The sequence below is a fragment of the Phaenicophaeus curvirostris genome, chromosome 1 (assembly GCF_032191515.1).
Source record: "Phaenicophaeus curvirostris isolate KB17595 chromosome 1, BPBGC_Pcur_1.0, whole genome shotgun sequence".
Lineage (NCBI taxonomy): Eukaryota > Metazoa > Chordata > Aves > Cuculiformes > Cuculidae > Phaenicophaeus > Phaenicophaeus curvirostris.
Genome location: NC_091392.1, coordinates 112,076,008 through 112,101,616, shown reverse-complemented (window position 1 = coordinate 112,101,616; position 25,609 = coordinate 112,076,008). Strand labels below are relative to the sequence as shown.

The 25,609-nt window shown below is 35.7% G+C and overlaps 1 protein-coding gene across 11 annotated transcripts in view; it reads left to right on the top strand.

Moving 5' to 3' along the window:
* Positions 1-25,609, top strand: part of SYNJ1 (synaptojanin 1) — a 60,501-nt gene that overhangs the window by 30,896 nt on the left and 3,996 nt on the right. For 2 of the 11 annotated variants that reach the window (XM_069871199.1, XM_069871152.1), the window contains exons 13-31: positions 2,127-2,318; positions 2,452-2,536; positions 3,793-3,933; positions 4,313-4,505; positions 5,811-5,969; positions 7,172-7,328; positions 7,685-7,802; positions 7,922-8,137; positions 8,857-8,935; positions 9,438-9,600; positions 10,305-10,511; positions 11,450-11,578; positions 12,199-12,237; positions 17,157-17,204; positions 18,885-18,923; positions 19,016-19,086; positions 21,475-21,583; positions 22,284-22,504; positions 24,423-24,446. In XM_069871199.1, the coding sequence (XP_069727300.1) occupies positions 2,127-2,318; positions 2,452-2,536; positions 3,793-3,933; positions 4,313-4,505; positions 5,811-5,969; positions 7,172-7,328; positions 7,685-7,802; positions 7,922-8,137; positions 8,857-8,935; positions 9,438-9,600; positions 10,305-10,511; positions 11,450-11,578; positions 12,199-12,237; positions 17,157-17,204; positions 18,885-18,923; positions 19,016-19,086; positions 21,475-21,583; positions 22,284-22,504; positions 24,423-24,443 (2,387 nt within the window). In that variant the 3' untranslated portion in view covers positions 24,444-24,446. The remainder of the gene's footprint in view (positions 1-2,126; positions 2,319-2,451; positions 2,537-3,792; positions 3,934-4,312; positions 4,506-5,810; positions 5,970-7,171; positions 7,329-7,684; positions 7,803-7,921; positions 8,138-8,856; positions 8,936-9,437; positions 9,601-10,304; positions 10,512-11,449; positions 11,579-12,198; positions 12,238-17,156; positions 17,205-18,884; positions 18,924-19,015; positions 19,087-21,474; positions 21,584-22,283; positions 22,505-24,422; positions 24,447-25,609) is intronic. The other 9 variants (XM_069871181.1, XM_069871120.1, XM_069871207.1 and 6 more) reach the window with 6 other exon arrangements.

The window sequence follows — 25,609 nt, the reverse complement described above, 5'->3', positions numbered from 1 at the left end:
AAAATAATGTACGTAAGAGGCTCAGGAGCTCTGAAAACCAGTTGGCTCAGTATTTTGGAAAACAAAGTTTCTCTTTTTTCCTTTTTTTAAATTTTATTCTAATGTAGAAAAAGGTTGTTTCTACAATTTAGAAATCTTGCTAGTTTAAAGGTATGAAGTTCATGTTTGTAATAAGTATGTTGTCAGTTCACTTCTAAAATTAGATTCTATCCTGGTAAGATTTTTCATGTTAGGGGTTCATGACAATGTGAGGAGTTACATAGGCAGTAATTCTTACTTTTTTTGTAGCTTTTCTAAAAAGCTACGTGGTAGCAAATAGGAATTATTTGGAGTAACTATTTAAAACTAAGCTGAAAATTGCTAAGTTTGCAGGAGAAAAAGAAGGAACTCGAGTGAATAAAGTCCAAACTCCTTTTAAACTTAATCAGAGTACTACAAAGGCTAATCTGTACAGATCTTCAGTGCTTGGCTGTGATGCTGTTTTGGGTTCCTTGGGTTCAGCTAATACTTTGGATGATGTGGAAACATCTGTGTGTCATGGCTACAATATTTATTGGATAAGTTTCTCTTCAGTGGTCATGTGCTTGGGTTACTTCTGTCCTTGACACTCAGAGGCTTTTTTAGCACTTAGTGGACTTCTTGACTCCACTGTTACCTAGATATGTATATATATTCAGAAGTAGACTCAGTATTGTATTCTGTTGGCTCTTTGCTTTTTTCATGACTTCATTTTCCTGCATTATGATAAGTAAAGCATGATCCTAAGCATGATCTGATTATAGTATTTCAGGGAGGTATTGGTCAGTTCATTGTCTTATATATGTGATTAGACCTTTTATGAATATGTTATTTGTTCTGCAGTGAAAGAGCAACACAAACAACAAATACAACTTTTTTTTTTTTTCTGTTGTTATCAGTTTGTTTCAAAACCATCAAGGCTAGAGATCCCTGATTTTTGTTTTAAATGCCCAGCCAAGATTCTGTAGTAAATGTAAAGGTATTAAATGTAAAACAAATAACTAAAAAGACCACAACAGCTCACCAATTATCCTATTTTGGGGATTTGAATGAAAGTATTGTGCCCATTTTGTAAGACAGCATACGGTAAAAGGAAGAATTCTAAGAATTTCATCTAATGTTGTCTGTAAGATTCTGTGGGAATCTTATAACCATGAGAGTATTCAAAATAGATAAATCAATATCACTTCGGTAAAGTACACTGCAAAAAATACTGTTCATACTTGATGCAATTTTTATTCCATTGAGATTAAAGAAAAAGGACCATAATTTAAAAAAATATTCAGATCTATTCGTTTGCATTAGGAAATATATCTCTTAATAACATTATGCAGCTGATCTATGAAGAGACTTCTAAAATCTCTGTAACTCTAGTGTCTGACCATTGAACAATCTTGTTTTTTGTTTCTCATAGGGCCCTTTACAGATGGGTCATTACTCTCCCATCTGGCAAATAGAAATGAGGCACAGAAAGGCTGGTGTGACAGAGAAATTAGCTTAATTGTTTTGAATCCTAGCCTACTTCCCTCAATAAAGCTGAATTTTAGGAATTCAGCTGACTTACAAAATAAGTCAGATTTGTGGCTTAAATAGACATACTCTAATGTGATGAAATAATGTGCCTTATCTATTTTAGTAAATGTAGCATATCAATAATTTTTAGTCTTCTAGAAATTAACATATCTGTGAGGTGCTTTTTTTTAGTGGAGATTTAATTTCCTAAATATAACCTGTGAAAATGAGGTAGACACCTGTGTTGGCTTGTATGAAAAACAAAGGATTCCATGGAGAATCACAGATAATGTGAGAGAATGACAGATATTTAGAAAGCATAGAAATTATCTTTCTTTTATATATTATTTTTATATATATATCACTTTGAACTGTCTTTTACTACTGTCTTTCATTCAGTCAGTAACCTATAAAGACAAGTAATAACTCTGCAAAGGTACTTTTCCCTTGTGAAAAGCTCTATTCATCTTTCACAGTTTAACTTTGCGTTGCTGTGCATGGATTTGTTGCCATTATTTTAAAAGAAAGATCTCATTGCCAATATTTCTAAAGAAACATTCTTTATAAAAATAATATCTTTTCAAATGTTTTCACAGCATCTGTAAAAGTGCTAAAGAGTATGTGTGAAAACTTTTACAAGTATGCAAAACCGAAAAAAATTAGAGTCTGCGTTGGGACGTGGAATGTCAACGGGGGGAAACAGTTTCGAAGTATTGCCTTTAGAAATCAGACCCTCACTGACTGGCTTCTAGATGCACCAAAGTTAGCTGGTATTCATGAATTCCAAGGTAGGATGTGTATCCTGCTAATTTTTTCTTGAAAACTCTGATTTTGATAATTGGATCATAAATGTTAAAATACATATATGAGGTCTTGGTCCTTAAGTTAACAACAAATAGCTTTTTTAATATTTAAATGCAGATCGAAAAAGCAAGCCTGTAGACATATTTGCTATTGGATTTGAAGAAATGGTGGAGTTAAATGCAGGAAACATTGTGAATGCCAGGTAGGTGATACAATCTATGCAAAATTAGTTTAGTTGATAATCACTTTTTTTTTCATATTTAATTTTATTCTTCTCCTGTATTGTAAGGGTTGGGATTAGTCTGGATAATTTTTTGACTATATTCCATTTTTCTCTGCCAGTTTCTGTGCAAAGATTAGAGATTTTGTCTTAGCTTCCCGTAGCAAAGCTGTGATCACTTAGAACACGTATGCTGTAATCTTAAGGATCCAAACAGTTTTGGATGTACCTTCAGCAGCCCCTCAACTTTTTCCTTCACATAACACTTTGAAGGAATTTACCTCCAAAGCTCGCAGTGTTCTGCAGTCTCTGTGCTTTCCTACTGCTGGGAACAACGAGTCCTGTGAAATCCTTCCGAAAACCTTGTACTGTTGATATGCCTTTATATAGTATCTTGCATCAGATTTTGATCTGGATAAAGCGAGTACCTCCTTCCATACCATCAGTTTTTGCTGTCATTAAGTGGATAAGTAACCTTTGATTATAACTCTGTCTTATTTGTAGTTTGCATTTACCTGTAATGTTCCATGTATTACATAGACATATTATTGAGTTTGGGGATGTGAAAAGCAGAGTGGGATATGAAAATATGTTCTTACCAGTGGTGGGTGATGCCAGCAATGAAGTCTTTATAGGTAGTTCTAGGATCATGTTCACTTTGCCCATTGTTTTGTCTGTCCGTTTTGCATCTTCTGATGTTTAGCAACCTTTAACTCTTTGGAAAAAGCACGTAAAGCCTATTGGGTGGGGAGAGTTGTCTGCTTTCGAGCCCACTATGCTGTTAGCCTTTGTACAGGCTTTTGTCTTGAGGAGGAAGTGGCAGTTTGTCATCCCTTAATTTCAGGCTGTGTCTAGGTAACATTGTTTCCCGCTGTGATATTTTTCATTTGTATCTAATGCAGTTTCTGAAAACCATAGTCTAGGCTAGGAAGTAACTCCCTAAAAAAATTCTTAGGGTTTGCCTCTCTAATCTAGCCTCAGAAATACAGGAAATATAGCCCTGGCTTCCTATATAGTCTATGTCATTGTGAAAAGTGAGGCAGCATTTTATGAGGTTAATTTGGAATGATGATGTCTGTGCTAGGAGTCATTTGAGCACCATTCACAACTTGGTTTCAGTTTACTACCATGAGATTCAGTTAAGGTTACTGTGTGAAATTTATTCAACTAGATCAACAGTTTAGATACCTGTTTAATTTGATCTATTTTAAAACTGGCATATTTACTCTCACTGCTAGCACAACCAATCAGAAGCTCTGGGCTGCTGAACTGCAGAAGACTATATCAAGAGATTACAAGTATGTGCTGCTGGCTTCTGAGCAGTTGGTGGGTGTCTGCCTTTTTGTGTTCATCAGGCCCCAGCATGCTCCTTTTATCAGGTCAGTGAACACACAGCTGTGCCCAAGTTGGGTCACCTTCAGTTTGTTTTGTATTGCAAGCTAACGTACAAGTGTACCTAGAAGTATATGGGGCTTTAGAAGAGCTGTTCCATCTTCTGGGGAGCTGGTTGCTTACATTTTTATCTTAGTTTTTTAAATGGCTCATCAGTTGCCAAGAAAACCTGAAAAGCTGAAGTGTTACTTTCTTATCAGCTCAATAGCTGTTGGCATGTTTTAAAAGCAGACCAGTGGCCTTACTGCTGAAAGAACAACGTGGAAGTGTTCACTTACCAACACAATGTTATACTTGAACATGGTTGAATCTGTTAATTTCTGTACCATTGTATTTGAAGGTTTAACAGTTGTTTAACTCTTCTAGGGATGTTGCTGTTGATACTGTAAAGACTGGCATGGGAGGAGCCACTGGTAATAAAGGCGCAGTAGCAATTCGGATGTTGTTTCATACATCCAGTCTTTGCTTTGTCTGCAGTCATTTTGCTGCAGGGCAATCACAAGTTAAAGAGAGAAATGAAGACTTCGTAGAAATAGCTCGCAAGCTCAGTTTTCCAATGGTAAGCATCAATGTTCAAATTCCATAATGAATGAGGAGTTAAACCCTCTGAGCTCTATCATTGTCATCCAAAAGTTTTATTTATTTTTTTTCCCCTCCACAGATTGCTGTGGAAATCAAATTTCCTTGGATTAGAGGTCTCAGAGATATTTAAGCTCCTGCAGTTTCTATTAAAATAAATGACTGCAGAAGGAATAGCTCTTTCCCGTGCAGTGACTGAAGGAGATGAAGCATGAAGTCACTTGCATTAGACATCAAGTATTTAGCATAGGAAGGAGACCTTGTAGATTCCTGGTATGTAGTAGAACTTTTCTAGGCATAGCTGATGAACTATGAGAAAAAAAAAATCCATGAGAAACTATTTTCAGTACAAAGAATGATTTTTGCTAATAAATTTTAACTTCTTGTTTACTCTTTTTTTGTCAAGTTAGATTGTACAGTTCTGTACTGTATTCTCATAAAGGATTATCAAACACCAAATAAATACTTGATAATTTTATCAGTGCAACAAAATGCTTCTTTTGAGACTTAAAGTTGTTTTAAATTTTGCAGTCAAACTGTCATTTGTTAGTTTCTGTGGCTCTGTACAGAAGTCTGACATCTTATTTTAAAGGCTCTTAAAGTTCTAGCTTTGGCCCCGTGGTCATGTTACAGTTTTTATTGAAAGTACTATATTCTTGGGGTCCCCAGAAACAGTTTACTAAATACTGCTGTCTTACTTTGCAAGTGTATCTGCTTTGATTTACATAAGGGCAACAGAAAGATGAAAACAAAGAGGGAAGTTGAAGCTCTCACTTCAAACCCTAGGCTGTGGTTAAACTGACAGAGCCGTTCTATCTCTTCCAGCCTTGAAAACCATATGTAACTGAAATGTCTTCAATTAAATCTGAATAATAAAGCCCTTGAAGTGCAGTTTGTCAGGATGATGTGCCACAAAACCCCAGGGTAGTGTTTGTTCTTTGTAACCTCTTTGTGAACACAGGTAGCAGTCATCGTCTTAGAGCAAGCTTCTGAACTGGAGCGAAATGATGAAGAATTTTAGAATCCAATTCAGCTGATTCAAGTTTCTTCAGAAGTATGAACTACATAACAAATGTTACTTCTTTCATATTATGTATGTGTGAACACCATACAGCTGGCTATGTGGTCCTAACTATACGAACATTAAATACTAAGGTGTACTTCAGTTGTCCTCATTATCTAGAAATGTCACATATTTTACAATTAAAAACTGAACTTCTGCATCTGGAAGTAGTAAATTTGTATCTTGGTTGGTTTTAAGTTCATTGTGTGCTTCTCTTTACAGGGAAGGATGCTCTTTTCTCATGACTATATCTTTTGGTGTGGTGACTTTAATTATCGAATAGATATTCCTAATGAGGAGGTTAAAGACCTAATACGACAACAGAACTGGGAACCCCTATTGGCAGGAGACCAACTTATTAATCAGAAAAATTCTGGACAGGTATCTTAAAAATGCTACTGCATTTAAGAACACTTTAGTTTTCTTTTTGGCTTTAGAATAACATTTTTCTCTGGTGCTTCTGGAAATCTATATCTTCAGCATGTTTTACTTAGCGCTTTTGGCCAGGCACTGGTGTGGAAGGGTGGGGCATAGCAACATTTAATAACTTCTTTGAAGGAGCTGTCCTGAAGAGGCAGTGATGTAAATACAGTGAGTAGCTATAGGAATGAGGTTTTTTTCCTTCTCTCCTGAAAAAGAACAAAATTCTACAATCCTTTTAGAACTTTTTGTTGAAGGTTACTGGTTATAATGTTTTGCTTTTTATCAGGTGCAAGTATTTAAAAAATATTTATAGAAGTTATTTTGTTAATGTTACTCTTTAAGTTGCTGCTAATAGGTCTAATGATGTTACTGTCATTCTGTCAGAAAAAGCAATAGTCTGAATGATGAGCTTTTTACTAACTAAGAAAATGCATGGAATAATAAAGTCTGAAGAAAGCTTCAGATGTTAGTTTTTTAAGGTTTCTTGGGAGGCAGCATGTAGCAATTAAAGGAATATTTGTAATGAATCAAATTTTATGTGGAAGTGTTTATTTTTTCTTTCCAGCTTTATATGGGAATGCTGTAGATAGTCAAATGAGAGACAATCCTCTCTTGTTTGTTTTCTCTGCTTGCCAGCACTTTGATCATCTTTCAGAATTTAACGTATTAAGGGCTCTTCATTTCTTTTGTTCTCCCTTAACTCCTATTTATGGGTGGGGCATCTTGTGTCCGTTTGGCTAAATACTTCGGATGTTCTGATAGGTACATAAAATATAAACCCTAATTTGCAGTTTCTGCTGACACGTGGGCAACTAACCAACTGATTGAAGTGCTGTGGACAGCATCTGTTTTTGATGACCTCAAGTTCAGAATGACATTAGAGGAACAGTAAATTGCTCATGAGCCTGGGTGTAAAGATATAAATGTTCACATACTTCTTTTTAATGATAACCAGTCTGGGCCACTAGTCTTGGTGGCAAGTGTAGAATGTTTTCAGTAGATAAGATTTAGAGGAGGACTAATATCAAATTACGGGGGTTTTTTTTGGAGATGTGTATACAGGTCTTCCCTGTTAGAAAAGAGAATTCTTATTAGTTTCAAGCTGTTTCCCATCTATTTCTGTCTTCTGGCATGACACATACCTGCTTTGTTTTTTACAGATTTTTAGGGGATTTTTGGAAGGGAAAATAAATTTTGCTCCTACGTACAAATATGATCTGTTTTCTGATGACTATGACACTAGTGAAAAATGCCGCACACCAGCATGGACAGATCGTATTCTATGGAGAAGAAGAAAATGGCCTTTTGACCGATCAGGTTTAAATGCTTTCTTAAATTGTTAATAGTATTTTTATAACTGGTTGCTAGAATCCATTTAGTGGTATTCACAGTTCCAGTAGTGATTCTGAGCTTCTATTCCTGACTTTGTAAGAGATGGAAGGCTTAAAATAGCATCTTGAATAAATACAGTGAAGCTGAATGGAAGGATCAAGAATCAGATACTAGTTAATGCATATTTCAGTAGTTCACAAGCAACTTCGGTATTTTTCTGTAAAACACTCAGGTTTGTTTTACTTTTTTTTTTCTGTTTTTTACAAATAGCTTATTTTTTTAAGCATATTCATGTAATCACTGTGTTTTTCCCCTTTTGTTTTCATTAACACTGCATGTAGCTGAAGACCTGGATCTTCTGAATGCTAGTTTTCATGATGACAGTAATGTCCCTTATACATGGAATCCTGGTACCTTGTTGCACTACGGAAGAGCAGAGCTGAAAACATCTGATCATAGGTTTCAGTTTTATTTTATACGTTACTTCCTAATAACTGAAGATTTAATATTCATGTTTTTACATATTTTGTTGCTCAGGCACTCTGCTTACAGATTCTTCTTATGTATTTTTTTCCAAGGCCCGTGGTTGCATTAATTGACATCGACATATTTGAAATTGAAGCAGAAGAGAGGCAAAAAGTTTATAAGGAGGTGATCGCAATGCAAGGACCACCCGATGGTACTGTGATGGTCTCCATCAGAGGTTCTTCAGCAGAAGAAAACTATTTTGATGATAACTTGATTGATGATCTTCTTCAAAAATTTGCAAGCTATGGTGAAGTTATACTTATAAGGTTAAAAAGACCTTTTACTTTTAATCTCTATTCCTCGTCATTGTTCACAAGTATTTCCTAAATAAGGTTAACTTCCTTAGCAGGCATTTCAGTTATGTTCTGCTTAATTTTTAATATTTAGATTTCAAGTTTAATTTGAATATATTTACAATTGCAAATTAGTTTTACATACCTTTACATGTGTCAGTTTTCAGACTTAACTTTTTCGGATATTCTGTCTCAAAAATAAGAAGCATCATACTGACTTTGTCAGAAATTGGTCAGAGATAAAATTTGTTGTTTATGTAGTTTTCTACAAATTGTGTTCTAAAATTAGGTTAGTGTTAAATGAAGTGAAGATGAGAGGATGCCTGTGAATGTGGCATTTTCACTAAGCTGTTAATTGAACTATAAGTGTTGTGCTCTTTTGGGTTTACTGGGGGCTTGTTTTGCTTTGGTCCCAAGTCCAATGTGGAACACCTAATACAAATATCTACTCTGTAGCCACACAATTAATATTATGTAGTCACGTAATTTTTAAGAGGATAGTGCTTCCACTGTGTGATATTTACCTGGTTCATTCAGTTAAAGCTTATTAGCCAAATATAGATATATTATGAAACTAAAAAAAGTGTTTAATTTCCATCAAGTGAAACACAGAAAAACCTTTATGATAGGAGGCTTCAAAAGTTAGTAGTAGGATAAAGTATTTTAATTACTGTTTCCAATGGACTTTGCAGGTTTGTGGAAGACAAGATGTGGGTAACATTTTTAGAAGGAAGCTCTGCTTTGAATGTTATGAATTTGAATGGTACCGAGGTAATGTAAAAATTATTGATCTTCCATATAGCAAGTGGAAAGCCAACTTTTTAAAGAATACTTGAGGTTTTTGGGGTTTGTTTGTTTATTTTTAACTCTTAAAAGTTTTTTATGTTCCATACTAGATTGTTGCATCTAATCTGTTTTTTTTTTCACTTTTGATAGCCACATAGCATTATGATTCATTTCAAAAGCTAGCTGAGAAGTACCAAACCTAATTTATCTTTAAGAGGAAGACTGTTAGAGAAGTGAAGAGCCATATTGAGGGACAGCATCATCAAATGAGGGATTTTATTTTTTTCTTTAATGCTTTAAAAAGCAGAGTTTTTACCTTGAGTTTGTAGTGTGAACCAGTTTATCATATCTATAGTCTGTAATTATTCGACTCCGAAATTTGTGCTAGCTTCAGTAATTATTTTTTCCTTTAAATCTAGAATGTTGAATTTTAATGTTCCTACTCTTAACAGTTTCTGTTTTGTGCATACCTTTTTTTGCAATTCAGCTACTAGGAAGGATTATAAACATAAGCTTAAAAAATCCTGATTGGATCAGAAGTTTGGAAGATGAAATGAACCTAGAGAAAATTAATATTGGGCTGCCTTCATCAACAAGCTCCACTTTGCTTTGTGAAGATGCTGAGGTTACTGCAGACTATGATATGGAAGGTTTGTTGAAATAAACTATTCCTTAGTTTGAAATGTTGACAGTCCTAAATAATGTGGCTCATTTAATGCATAATATCAAAACTTTAACAAGTCTATGCCAATCTAAAACAGATAAATTAGAAATCCCATTATTTCCAGCAGTATCTTGACAACTTGCTGAACAGTGTCAGTTTACACTGTATCTCTAGGTTTTACTAATTTGTTGACTTTATTCTTCTGTCTTTATCCTGTGACTTGTGTTCTCAGGATCACTTCATTCAGGGAACATTTCCGTCTTTTTTAACAGAAGGTAATACAAATAGCAGATACCTTGAAAGTCCCTGCCCAGCCTTCTGAATAAGTGAAGCTTGCTATCTTTTGCAAACTAGGGAAATAATTTTTGCAAAGATCTTCTTTGTAAAGCTTATTTTTTCTTAGATGAAGCAACATTAGTTGCCACACCATTATAACTATTCATAATATATATCTTGTGCCTTTGGAGTATTTTCAGCTGGTTTGAATGTATTTGCATTTTTGATGTGCAGTTTTGTGACGCAAGGATCATACTTTGGTTGTTGAGCTAATTCCTTGGAACTCGAGGGCTTTCTGTGGAAAATCTCATGCTCAGAATCAGTTTATGATTTCCCAGCTTTTTAAAGTAAGTAACTACTGTTCTCTTTATTTTACGTGTTTTTTCTTTTTTGGGGGTGGGTTTTGTTATTTAGGAGACATTGATGACTACAGTGCTGAAGTAGAAGAAATCCTTCCTCAGCATCTACAGCCAACTTCAAGCTCTGGTCTTGGAACCTCACCAAGCTCTTCACCACGTTCCAGTCCCTGTCAATCTCCTACGCTGTCAGATGGACCTACGCTCCCAGTGAGACCGAGCCGAGCACCAACAAAAACTCCTGGACCACCTGTTTCCACACACGGTGTGTATTATGTTGCTTGACTGCCTGTATTAGTACTATACAATCTGGCAGCTGTATGCCCCAGTGGTAGAATACTACCTTATAGATTATTTTTAATAGATCTTTTAGATTAAAATAAACGGATATTCTTGTCATTATATAGCTTTCACGTGTAAGTGGCCTTGGGCAAATCACCTCGTTCTTTGTGTCTGTTTTCTTAATGGGCAGTGAAAGAGCTTTTGTTTCCTCAGTTTTATTTATTACACTGTGCATTGATCTATACTGCTGCAAACTACCTAACTTGATTTAGTTCTTCAGCATTTCATCACAAGAGAGGCATCTCAAAAAGTTGATTAATAGGCTTCCTAGGTTGATTAGTTTAAAACCTCTGTTCAAGAATTCTGTTGCAATGTGCCAATATAATCCTAGCTCACTTCAGTGAAACTCTTCAAATACAGGCCATTAATGCTCCTGTCAGCTGTAATATGTAAATTGTAATCAGCAGATTTGTAAGTTATGTGTATTTATGTATTATGAAAGCTTCTGTTGAAACACAACTTTATTATAGGGACAAAGTGGACCTTTGGAATTATAGTGTTTGGAATGGCTTCTAGAACAGTTTTATTTCAATGCAATGTGGAGTAACTTTACAAAGACTTTTAAAATGCTAGAATTCCTCTTGTAACACTTTTTTTCCAGAGCACTTAGTTTAAAAATTTGCATCAAAACCAGAATTCAGAACTCTGCAAATTTTAAGAAAGTTTAGGATTTAATGAAAAGCATATACCATTGATTTTATTCCTCTTGTTTTTCCTCTCTCAAAAACTTCTGTATTGTTGTTTACAGGGCTGGGAATTTCCTGTCCTCTCTGTGAAAATAACTTTCTATTAGAAAAACTTAACTGTGATTAGAATGTACAAGTGATTAATTTTTTGCACTGTTTTCTGTCTGTTCTCCAGCTGAACTTCAGCTTGGTACCCAGCAGAAAGAGTCTTTTCAGAGCTTGGAGCCAAAGCGTCCTCCACCACCTCGTCCTGTTGCTCCTCCTGCACGCCCTGCTCCACCACAGAGGCCACCTCCACCGTCAGGTAATGCAGTGATGTCTATCAGGAGGCCAGGAATATTTTGTTTCAGTTCTGTGAGATGAGCTTTGAAGTTCCACACCCAAACTAGGTATCATATTGTTGGTTTGCGGCTCAATGAAACATACCAGTTTTTCACTAAAATGTTTTATTTATAGGTTTATTAGCAATAACAGCATGGGAAATAACAGCATTTTTTGTAACATTTAAGTACTATTGTCTTTGTTTAATGAGTAAGTTTTTTAAAGTTTTTCTAAACTTATTTTCATATTTGAAAAATGTGGGCTTCCTACAGCAGTGTTTACTCAACAATTCTGTTTTTATAGCATCTTCATTTTTTGAATAAGAGATAAATAATCTTGTGCATTCATTGATTTATATTCCTTTAATTTTGGCATCAGTATGTATGCATTTTATCATGTCCAAGTTTTTAATGTAGAGTTCATTTGGATCATCTGAAAATGTAAACAATTGAGCACTAAGAAACTGGATGTTCAAAAGCATATGAGCAACATAGTTACTAACAAACTGACCCTTGTCATTTTTAACTTTCTCATTCTTTTTCTTCCCTCTTACTGTACTGATATCTTTCATTATTGCTGCATTCATTTCTTAAATACTGTAAGGCGGTAGGAGTCCTGCACCTGCTAGAAAAGAATTTGGAGGTAATGATTTTAATTGTTTTCAATGTGACTACATAGCAAAATTACTGTGGTGGTCTGTTGTGACAATACGTAACATGATGATGCCCAAAGGTATACAAATCAGTAATTCTCAAAGATCAATGGAATTCCTTTCTCAGGGTTTGTATCCTCTTCTGAATTACATTTGATTTTTAGTGAAAAAAATATTTCTCCCAAAGATGACACGTTATAGTTGGATAGATCATAGAATCATAGAATAACCAGGTTGGAAGAGACGCACTGGATCATTGAGTCCAACCATTCCTATCAAACACTAAACCATGTCCCTCAGCGCCTCGTCCACTCGTCCACCCGTCCCTTAAACACCTCCAGGGAAGGTGAATCAACCACCACCCTGGGCAGCCTCTGCCAGGGCCCAGTGACCCTTTCTGTGAAAATTTTTTTCCTAATGTCCAGCCTAAATCTCCCCTGGCAGAGCTTGAGGCCATTCTCCCTTGTCCTGTCCCCTGTCACTTGGGAGAAGAGGCCCCCACCCTCCTCTCTACAACCTCCTTTCAGGTAGTTGTAGAGAGCAATGAGGTTTCCCCTCAGCCTCCTCTTCTCCAGGCTAAACAACCCCAGCTCTCTCAGCCGCTCCTCATAAGGCGTGTTCTCCAGCCCCTTCACCAGCTTTGTTGCTCTTTTCTGGACTCGCTCCAGAGCCTCAACATCCTTCTTGTGGTGAGGGGCCCAGAACTGAACACAGTATTCAAGGAGAAAATTGTTCCAGGATCTTATTACTTTATCCTGGTCAAAATGTACCCACCTAACTTTTCAGGGAAAGTGAAAACTTGTCTTTACTTGTGAAAAGGCTAGCTTTTTCCTAGTTGTTCAGGTTGAAAGTACTGATGGTCTGGCCCAGTTTCTCCTGGGTGATGACCAGTTAATAGAGAGCTCCAAGTCACTGACCTATATTTGTATCTAAGCTGAATACTGACATATGGGCAGGGTTTTTTTTTTTCTGTTTCTGAGTCTGAAATGTGCTCCCAAGCCCTTCCTAGAGACTTGAAACATCCTCCCTAGTTCTTGGAACTAGCACATAATTCAGAAACACAAACTTAGCGAAGAATATATTCAGGAGCTACAGGTCTTCACAAAATAGCAAAATCTGGAAATAATTCTCCCCTCGTTCCTTCCCCTTTGATACTGATGATAGCCTTATCAACTCTTCAAGCTAGTTTTGGTTTTTCTCCAGCTTGATCTGGTTCTATATGTAGTAACAACTCTTGTGTTCTCATAAGTGCTTCTTGAAACTAATCTTTGTCCTTTGTCACATGCTTCATAGTTGAGCTGTCCTGCTAGGACTTAAATCAGCTCATTAATACATGGGATAGAGTGAGAATAGTTAGTGGCTCTGGAATACTTCCTTAATGGCTTTTCAGGCATTGCCACTCAGTTGGTAGGAAAGAGGGTTTTTTGAGAAAATAATTCAAAAATTTTGAGTGACCTCAGAAAATAAATAAACTATTTTACGCAGTATATAAATATCAGCTAATTTATTGTGATGTCAGGCAGAGATGTGCGTGGCTCTTAGATACAGTTGAGTGGAGGAGGTTATTATGCCAAAGTTATAGTATTTCAAATTAGTTAAAATGCTTAAGTTTTAGAAAACATCCAGTTTATATATATCACATAACATATGTGAGATTCAATTCATTGCACTACTCCAGTCCTGTATAGTTTTATGTGCACTGACACAATCTTGCTTGTCTAGTTTGTCTCAATTGTTCAAAGACTAGCTGCCTTTTTTTGCCCTTTTTCCCCAGCGTAGCTTTCCATAAAGAATTGCAGTTTACATAAAACTTGCTTTTCATGCAATCTTTTAAGAGATTGTAGTATTTTTATCATATGTTGTTCTGACATGAAACTCATCCTGCTTTTTCCGTCCTCTTCATTTTCCACTCATGTTGTACATTTATAACGCGTAATGCTTTTATTTTCAGCTCAGGTGCCTGAGCTCAGTTCTGAGTAAATGAGCACAGGACTGGAAGCAGCATAAATGTCAGAGTATTACTGTGCTTGGGGAAATGGCATCTTTTTCATTTACCTAGAATGAAGGCTCCTAAAGCAGTGTGAAAATATCCCTGTATACAGTAAAAGTGTATTGAACTTTGTTTGTAGACTTTGGTAGCACGTACAATGTGACATTGATCATACCTTTAAAATGCTGTGCATTTTAAAAGTTACTTCCCTCCTGCTCCCCGCCATGTGTTTTAACCTTTTTTTCTGAGTGCTTCACTCCCTTCAGTGCCCATAACATTTCCTCTGAGGGCTCACTATGCTTTGAAGATGGGAGCAGGATTTTGGCATTTCAGTATTTTTGAGACTTTGGTCATGTTTTGTATCAGAAGTCACTCAGAATTCAAGGAAACATGGTTATGTACTCATTGCAAAGGTTTGCAAAGTTTTTGCCTACTAATATCCACTGAGGATTTTAGAAGTTCTCAATTGTTTGTAGTTAAAAATAAAAATTTTGCAGTCTCTTTACCCAAGACTTTTATTAATACATTACAGAGTAAATTTTTACAGAACACTAAAAATTATAAAGGTTTCTAATTGTCAATTACTTGAAGTTGCAGGAAAGTCTTAGAGTTGTCTTTTGTTTTAAACTGTTAAAATGGCATTGAGATTGGGTTAAGATTGAGAGAATGCACAGTATTTTCAGTGTATGCAATAATTTGGGTAAAATGCGTTACATTATCCTCCAAGTCAATGAAATAAATCTAGAAAATACAGTAATAAAGTTGGCATTAAAAGAAATGCAAGTATGTTAAGCTATGAAAATACATGCACACAAGCAGCAAGTACTTCTTGGAGCACACTGATATTTATTGTCATACATTAAACTTATCCTTGTAAGAACCATTCGGCATCTTTTTTTTCCCCTGTAGCTTTTTCTTTTTCCAGAGCAGAGTTCAAGTTGGTTTGGTGCATTGGAAAAGCTTCTTTTGTTGGTTGAGATTTTTGTTTTGTTTTTAATTATGGGGAAGAGCACCTTTCTTCTTGTCTGAAAAAGGGAAGCTCAGTAATGGATAAAACAATAAGCCTTAATGCTAGAACAGTAAATACATTGTTCAAAGCAGGCAAATGGCCTACATTTCATATATATATTCATATATACACAGACACACACGTGTGCATATATGCACATTTTACTTTTTGAGAACCTAAGGTTACTGTATAAGCTAATGTGTAAATGTAACCTTTGCAAAACATGCAGTTCTGTCTAAAAGATGTCAGGGTGTATGTTGCAGGTTTTCTGTATAAATCCAACCCCTTTCCTTAAAATACTATTTAAAACAACATATGATACCATTACTTGTAAACTACTGTTTCAAACTGCAGTAGAGATTTCAAGCTATATACAGACTACAGCATCAGTTTAAAATGAACAGGCTAAATTCCCTGCTCTTGGAAAGCTTTTATTGTGTCCATTTCCATTAATACTCTGAGATGGACAGTTAACTTTGTCTTCGTAACCAGTGTCCTGTACTCTGTTGGGCTGCTCTCCAACTCCCTTATTTTCCTCCAGTTAGCAGGTAGGCTTCTCATAGCCTATGGGCTACTGCTTTCTTTCCTCCCACAGGGATACTCTGGGTTGCGTGGGATGAGGGCAGAGCTAATCCCTGAAAGCAGTGGAAAGCAGTGGAACGTCCTCAGGCAGTGCTTTCCTCCTGTGCCCCCTCCTTATACTGTCTGTTCATTCCTCCTCGGTGCTGCTTCTCTTGCAGAGAAGTTCACTGTCAGAAACTTTTGCAGTGGAAATGTAAGGTTAATTGGCAGAGCCTGGCACTCACCCAGATTACAGAATATATAACATATGCCAGTATTTAACATCTTTGAACCAGATGTTCAGCAAAACCAGAGATTTGACATCTCTGGAGATAATCACATATCAGCCTCATCTGCAGCCTTCACTCTTCCTACTCTGAGTGACACCTCCACCCGTTTCTGACAAAATTCACAGCACTCTTTCCAGATCATAGAGAGCTCCTGAGCAGATACCACACACTGGCACATGATGAGAAAGCATGAGGCTGTGTCATCGCTAACGCAAAAGTTGGTTTTAAGGTAGGCTTCTTAAACACTGGCTCTCTCTCCTTCCTCTATACTTGAGCCATTCCAAAGTTGCCAGATATTACTGTTACTTATTCCTATGCGCATGCTTTAAGGATTTCTCCTTGCATACTGTCTACTGTTACCTATGTTCTGACATGTTCTTACCATACAATTTTATGGACCCAGTACATGCTCGATCATATTGCAGAAATAAAATAATTCAGCACGGTTATGCATGATTGAAAATCATCTTTCTCTCAATCCTAACTATAACATCTACTATGCATCTGTTGAAACAGCTTTCCTAAGTACAGAGTGCTGCTTCGAGATAACTTAATGATACAGATCTGTAGATTACAATACAGTATATAAAATGGGAAACTTCTTTATTCCATAAACTTGCTTATTCATATGTAGTCTTCCCTGAATTACAGGAAACAGACTTAATGTTGCAGGCTGTAACTGATGTGTATTTTCAAATATTTGAGTATAGATATGTGCTCTGCTTTAGAAGAGTTTCAAGACTGACTTTTAATATCATTCTGAATTTACAAAAGTTTGTGGAGAGTGAATACTGAAGAAATTAAATTCTTCTTTAACTGCAATGTAAATTGAAACAATAGCATGCTTCTAAATATGATCATACTTGCTGATCTCTAATTCGTATCAGTCTGGTTTCCCCATGCTGCTGCCAACAGTTATCTCCTACAAGTAACTACAGTCAGGTCAGGCCATTTTTAAATTATGTAAAGCTGTCTTGTGGCAGTGTTCTTTCTGGTTTTACTTTCTCAATCTACTGCTTTTCTTATGCAATGTACAGCTTCTCTTCTTTCTCTGAAAAGGTCTTGGAGCTCCTCCCAGTCCTGGGGTAGCTAGGAGAGAAGTAGAAGGTAACATAACAATTTTTGTATTTTAGAAAAAGATTTCTAATTTAATATTTGAATTATGTTATTGCCTTTGTGATACTAAAGGTGGTTTCATGAAGGTATTTATTGTCTAGGATCTCTTTATTTAATATCATTTTAAGTAGGCCAAGTTGCTTTCTGCTTTTCAGTCATGGTGTGAATTGTTATAGATGGCAATCTTTGTTTATGAAAAAATGAAGTGAAAACTTAGACTGCAGTAATCAAGAAGAATACTGTGAAGACTGACTCTCAGAAGAAGCTGTAACTGACTGATTGCTACAGTAAATACTGTACCTGTAACTAAATCGGGAATCTAGGCAGCCTAATTTTTCCATAAAGAACTACATACATATATTTTGGGGTGAGAAATTTCCAGTTGAATAATTTAGCATATAATTTAATATTTTTATCACTTTCTAAAGAGTTATATCTGCAAAATACAGTATGTATTTTCATTCTGGTGCATAAATGTATGTGATACATATGAGAAGAATCTCTCTCGCGTACTAGTGTGTGCATATAGTGCTGAATGAGTGTGTCCTTTTCTAGCCATGCCAGCAGAGTCACATTTTTGGGTTTCTTCTTATTTCTTCAGGAACATGACCCTTTGTAGCAAATTCAGGTACAACAGTGAAAGTCCTAATATAGTCACAATCAGATGTCTTTCTGTACAATTAATTTCAGCTGTATTACTGGTTCATTTTTCTAAACTGGCACAATCACTATATGCATAGAATAATTCAGGTTGGAAGGGACCTCTGGTGGTTATCTAGTCCACCCCCTTGCTCAAAGCAGGTAAACTGGAGCCAGCTTGCTCAGGGTACAAGTTGCATTACTGAGAACTGTACCCAGAAACCCCTTCTAACCAGTTCTAAGAAAGCAGCAGGGTAGCCTGACAACTGGAAGTCAGTTTGATAAAGTAAGTGTCTTACATACCACAGAGTATTCCTTCCAGTAACTGTAACTGGCATGGTGATTTTACCTTCCTGGGCAACAGTCAACAGAAACACAAGCCAGAATCATGAACTTCTTTGCCTGTTAGAAACTGTGCACTGAGGTAAAGATAATTTTTTCATATCTTGCACTTCACAACTTGAATGTTGCATAGAAGGCTGCTGTTAGCATCAGCATTGAAATGTTGAGGGTGATGCTGTAATATATTTATCTTATATGCTGCAATATATTTATCCTATAAACAAAGACATTAGGTTCAGGAACTTTGGCATAGACCCTGTAGATTGCTGAAACATGTATAATTACAGATGTACTCTTCTGATTGCATGATTTTTTGAATCAGCATGTTACATACGTTCTCTTTGTTTTAAAGACTGCTGTTAGAATATCTGCAGAGTATGCTACAAAAGAAAACTTCTAGCATGATTGAGAACACAGGGTACCTGTACAAGTGGGCATCTTTAGCTTGCAACAAATAGGTGATTCAACTTAATTTGTAATTAGTGGGGCAAGTCTTTGTGTACCATGAAATAAGTGTGTGCTAGAGTAACAGCTTAGCTGATGGATAGTCTTTTATATATAACAACTTTTAAAAAATCACTAATGTCTTTTTTTGCTCCCATTTCCGTTAGCGTATCATTGCTGTATAATAATACCCATTTGTAGCTTATCTAACAAAGATAATCTAATTTTTTTTCCCATGCTTCAAAGCACAAAAAAGTCCTGGAACACAAAGAAAAGATAACTTAGGTAATACAGATACGTGCTTTGTACTAATTTTAATACAGAAAGTTGATGTTTGAAATACATTCTAAGTCAGCAATCTCCAATATCTATTCCAGTTCGTAGTCAGCCTCCACCTTCAACTGGAATTTCAAGCACAGGAACTGCTGGATATGGTACAACCAGACCGGTAGGTATTCTGTCTTAAAATAATTTTTCTCCTAAGTTTCTACAGATTATTGTGCTGGTGATTGGGTTTTGTAAGTTGCAAGAAAACTGCAATATTGACTCATCATTTTATAGCTTATATGAGTTAATTACCTCAGCAATTCTTGTCTGCTGATTAAAAATACTTTAGAATATATATACTGCACATTATTGTTTTGTGCTCTATGCAATCATTTCACAGGCTTCCAAATAGTACCACATTTTATGTTCATTTTCAAATAACTGCAAAGTTATTCATGTATGTTCCTGTTGATTACATTGCTGATTTAGTATGATAAAGTATCTTATCTTCTGTGCTGAAATGTATGTGTTGATGGCAGTTAATGTATTATATAGGCAGTCGATATATCATATTGCTGATTACGCGTAATGGAATTTTGTACCTTGTTTTAAAAATGAATTTTGTTAAGGATCTTCATGTAAAAGGGAAACATTTAATTATCTCTCCAAAACATTCAACAATCATTTGTGGAATTGAACTAACTGTTATAATAGCTATCAATAGTCTTAAAAAATTACTAAGAAATGGTATTATTTGTTGATGATTCTTTAGACTTTACAGTGTATTTAAGAGAGAATTTTTGCAGCAGCATGAAAGGACTTGTATATCTACATAATCCACAGTATTTGTGCTTACTTTGTTCCCACTGTTGTGGCAGTTTCAAGCTCTTTAACTTAGATCAGACCTCTTGACACCTAGACTTTTTATAGACTAAAAAGCAGCAAAAGGTGGCTCTTTCTGATCAGTTTCTTGTTAGAGAACTTAGTTTTCCTTCTCTAAGGCATTCTACTCTTCTCATTGGAATAATGTTCACAACAACACTGGCAGGATGGAGAGCACAGTTACAAGTCTTTAGAGGGGCTAAAAAGCATTCTGTTTGCATAAATGTCAGTCGGAAAGATATTGATGAGGTTTTTGACCTTTCTACAAATACGATGCCACCTCTTCAATGTCATATCTTTGTTTCAGGTAAAGGGATAGACCAGTTGTTCCAAATGAGAGAGAGTGAAGAAGCAGTTAGAATAAAGATGCAGCTAACTGCGAGAGATTAAGTTAAATCCATATAAATTTGTTTTATAAAAGCTTGTAGAGTCCTTTTCCACCTTTTAAATGAGAAAAAAAACAGAACACTGTCAGCTGTGCAGATATGAAGTTCTTGCAAAGCTTAAAGGAGTTGCACCTTACTGTTATTACCATTTCTGTTGTACTCCCATGCATTATAGAAACAACTGAAAGTTATCATTGAAAGCCAGTACTGAAATAACTTTTTGCTGATTAATTTTTCTCACAGAGATTGATGACTATTGTGAACAGTTCCTGATCTTTCCTTGTTTTTGTTATTTTCCTAGATTCTAAGATTTGGATAAGGAAAACCTGGTATACACAGGAAAGAATGTAGTAATTTACCACTACATGTCTCACTGTTGGCTTTGGGTTTGGGTTTTTTGGTTTTGTTTTTTTTTTTGCAATCTGGAGCCAGCACAGAATTTGCCAGTTCTAAATCAAAATATTTAAATAAAAAATGAAATCTGGTGTGCAGAACAGACTCCACTCATATCTTGGAATTCTTGGTCACATGAACAGGACAGAAAACAAGTAGTACTGGTCTCTTATTCTCACACCCAAGCTGGACTGCAGTTAGAGCTGCTTACTGTTTTCCCAAAAGGACCATGGTACTACAATTGCCAGCATAATTTGACCAGACAAAGCTGACTGCATCTTTTCAGTTGTTGAGATTTTCTTAAGCAAAAACTGAAGCAAAGCAAAACAAAACAAAAAAACACAAACAACCCCCACAAACAAACCAAATAAATGTAATATAAGTTTTGAAAAAACATATCTTAAGGCCTGCGTGGCTTGTCAAGCTTTAGCTCAACCCTTGTTTGGATTTCATAACTGACATTGCTGCTTCCTTTTTTTCGGCAGAGTTTCATGTCAGGGTTTCAGCACCAGGGACAGTAACCACAGCGGGTGCCGCTTCACACTGAGTGGACCTGAGAATTATGTTAAGATTTCCTTTCTGTTTCTTTTCTGTTCCTTTTTGATATATCTTTCTCTTTTTTTTCATACATTTTGACATTTAATCCCACCATCCTTCTGCCTACTTTCAAAATATTCAAAGAAATGACAATATGCATCTTGGCAATTAAAGGGAAGACAGATTTCAGAGGTTAGGTGGTTTAAAGCATTTAGAAAGTTGTTAAATGGACTCAGCCAAGAATACTGAATCAGATGTTGTGCAAAGTCTTTGAAGTACAGCGCATACATCAATCTGAATTATTTAACAGTAGATGACTACAGATCCAAAGCAGAATTAAAATATATTTTTTTTACCGATTATTGTGTTAGACTGTTCCACCTCGAGCTGGAGTTATTAGTGCACCACAAAGCCATGTCCGCCCTTCTGGGGGAAGACCAGCACCTGAAACTCAAACCAAACCAACTGAACCACCAAGGAGTAAGTTTACTTTAGAAATTCAGTAAAGGGGTACTATCTCTAGTTTGAATGCCTTGCTTTCAACAGATGTCCTCCTTTTTCACTAGAAGCTAAGATTCTTGAATGTAGTAATGTTTGGCTGTTTCTGTTAGTGGTGATCATCCACAAGTATTGTAAACCCTTATCAGATAACAGGAAGCAGACAGAGGAGATCTAGAGAGATCTAGAACCACAGAGTTCATGCCATGAGGAGGAACTTTGATCAGATTGCTGTGTTCTGCTTTGGGCATAATAATGTGTCCTATCATAGCTGTTGATCACTGGATCGTTCCCTGCAGTGGTTGCTCTGTAATCATAATATATGGAATAGTGTTTATGTCTGAACCTCAAAGCATTTCCTAAACTTAAGAGGTTTTCGAATTGTATTAATATCAAAATATGCATAATAGTGACTTCCAAAATACTTTCAAATACAGCTGAAGGGCACTTAAGAATGACATTGTTTCTGGTTCTGTATTTTGTATCTATAGTAATTTTTAATGGAGATATGCTGAGCTTTTGATGACTTTTAATCTAGTTGCCATGAACACCTGCTATTCTTAGAGCCCCTTCTTCTGCAGTCCTGCTTAGTGCTTCCACAGCCACATGTTCTCATTCATGCTGTTCTTAAGATTTCTATTACAATTCTTTACAATGAACAACACTACCAATGTACTTGCAGGCTCCCCATTGCTTCCTGAACCACTGAAGCCTCAGGCTGCTGGACCTGCTCAGCCAACCACTCAGCCACCGCCTGTGCTAAGGATGCAGGAGCCTCTGATACCTGTGGCTTCACATCCCTCTCAGACAAGTGCCCCACAAAGTCTGGAACCCCCACAACCGCCTCCTCGTAGCCGATCATCTCACAGTTTGCCTTCTGAATCTGCTCCTTCACAGCAGCAAGTAAGTAAACCTTTGTATATACCTTTTTTCATTATGTAAATTAACACAGCTTGTTAACACATGCTGCCTGTTCAAATGCTAAACGTTTAACTTATGATTTCATTACAGAGTTACAACTTACTTTTCTTAAAATTACATTATCATTTGACAACTTTCTATGGAAAAATACTTGGTCAAAGAAATTTAATTTTATAATGACGCATAAATTAAACTGTCTAGTAACTATCTAACACAATTTTGATTATAACGTAGGCTTTATAGACTACATGATGTGGTGCTTTGATGGCTGTTTGTTTCAGGAAGATTATACTGATAGATATTTTAATAGAAATACATTCCTTCCCATTTGCCAGTGTCAATTAAAATACTCTGAAAATTTAACACAGTAACATAAATATTTGATTTCGTGGACCATTTAGAGTGTTATTTTCAAAAACACCTCCTTTTCTAGGAAAAGCCATAGTTTATTACTACAGTTTAAAAAAAATGAAGATGTAGATTTTCAGTGTCGTTTATATGTACATACAGCTAAATTTCTTCACTAAGGGCTGGTGCTGTTAGTTTTTACAGTGTCTACATGAATAAAATCACAAATTTATTGAAGCTGATGGATTTGTGCACAGTTCTTAGCAAAAGTAAATTTGTGGTTTTATTTTCTGGTGGTTTTGTTGTTTTTCCTTTCTTTCTGCCAAACCACTCTCCCCCTGTTAACTTTTTTCATTTTGGAAACTTAAGCCAAAAAATGGAGGAGATATTTTTCTATGTAGTTTGTTAGAAAGTATAAAGTGTTTCCAGTAGAGAAACAGATGCATAAGGTATTTGAGAATGCACCAATTTTGTGAATAGAAAGAGATTGCATTGTGTCACTTTTGAAAGCCTCATATGTTCTAAATGTAGTTTTACTGCTGATTATTTTGTGAAGGCGGTGCAAGCAACTCCTTCAAAATTATTATGAAAATTACATTTATGTGTGTATACACAGTGCTGAAAAGTATGCTTAAGTACACTGTAAACAAGTTTTTGAGCTGTGGCTGTATTGTTATAAATAGCAAAACCACATACTTTGAGACTAGTTAAGTGAGCTATAATTTTCTCTGCAGTCGGATTTCTTTGATTAACGAAGACCGTGCAGTGACAAGGAAGGCTCATTTTGAGCTTTGTTTATTGTCCATAGCCAGAGGTTTTTATTTTTGTGGAGTTTTTTCCTTTTTTTGAGTTTTCTTAAATTACGCTAATTTTGTTTCTTGATTATCATTTGGAATATGACATTTTCTGATAATAGATCTTTAAATAAATACCAAGTCTTTAGAGAGGTAGTGGATTCCAAGCCCATCCTTTGATTCAAAGCTCAATTGTGACATTTAAGTACCTAAATCTCTCCTTACTTGTATACAGTTTGAATATTCAGGAGACTGGAGATCACCAAGCAATACATTAAAAAAGAAAAGCAGTTATTTTAAATAGCTTTATTTATTATAATTTAAGGAGATTTTGGTTTTTGATTGAATGAGAAGTCTTATGGGTATGTTTACGTTTGAAAACCTATTACTATAGATAGATGATCACACCAACACAGAATGAGGGTTGTACTGCTGTTCACGTTAATAGATGGTTGTAAAATTCTTATAATCACTCCTCAAAAAAATAGCACAATCAGCTGTGCAGTGACTGGATGTTGTAAAGTTACATTAGCATTGGCTTCAGCTAGGTTTTTTGACTCTTAATGGTAAAGCTTATAATTCTTACTAGAGAGTTGAACAGAAATTTAGAATTTTGTATACTGTGTAATAAATAATTTTGTATTCATATCTCAAAAACAGCTTTGTGAAAACAATGTGGTTTTAACATGAGGTTGCTTTGTTACTTGGATTTTCTTCCTAATTTTCTTTCCTTTTGATGTCTGTTTCTCTTTCACAAGCAGGAGCAACCATCAGGGTAACAGGTATCTGACTATTTACCAATCTTGTATGTGGTCTCCATCTATTTAAGCAGAAAAGATGTATGAATCTTGTTTTCATACATCTGCAGTCTCATCCACATTAAAAACCACCTGTCCCCATTAATGAATTGACTGTCATACCATAGTTTGCTTTTTCCTTTCATAATGCAATTAAAATTGATACTGTTAACTGTATTTATTAGCATCATAGCAAATATTTTGCTTCATCATCTTTTGTGAAACAATGGGAACCTCATGTATGCTGCTTAGTCATGGCTGAATCTCCTGGTCTCATTCTGTTTGGAAAAAATGAATAGGTGTTTTAGTTAACATTTATCTTTAATACAAATAAATCCTGATGCAATTGCACTGCCAAAGGTTTGTTTGTTTTTTAATTTTTCAAAACAAACCCCACATTTCAGATTTCTCAGAGAACAGATAATTTACCGTTAGCCAAAGTAAAATATACTGTTTGTTACAATTAAAATAAGCATTTGGTTCCAGAACTATTCAGAGCAAATTTTTATATACATTAAAAGAGCAACTGGGATTTGTAGTTTCTTTGTGGTCTTGTACTTTTTGATTACTTGGTTAATCAACATGGGACCCAGCCAGCTGGTGCAAAGTTGCATTTGATTTGCATTCTTTCTACAGTTCAGTTTTTCACATTTCCCCCCTCAGATACTTGATGTCTTTGTTTTAATATTATTTTCCAAACCGCTTAATATATACATATAAAAATACCAATATCGAACTCTTCTGCGGTTTGGTTACATTAGGCCTCATCTACTTTAGAACTGTCTGACTTAGTAGCACCAGGAGTACATGTAACTGATATTGTTGTTTCAAAAGAAAAATCACCAGAGTGAGCGTATTGTTGCCTGCATACTTCATTTCTCCTGCCAACCAATTCAAGCTATAACTTCAATTTTTTTAAAAGAAATTGGTATGCTGGATACACTGCGAAAAACTTATAACAGTCTTATTATTCCTGAGAGTCTCTAAAGCCTGTAAACTAATTTTGCATAGTTAGGCAGTGGATATGTGGAGACATGCTTTAAGCTATTCACAATAAGTGCAGTAAAAACAAGATGTTTAAAGACCAAGGTTAGGCTATAATAATATTGTGGTTTAGTTGATAGTTTTAGCTAGCATTCTAGTTCAAC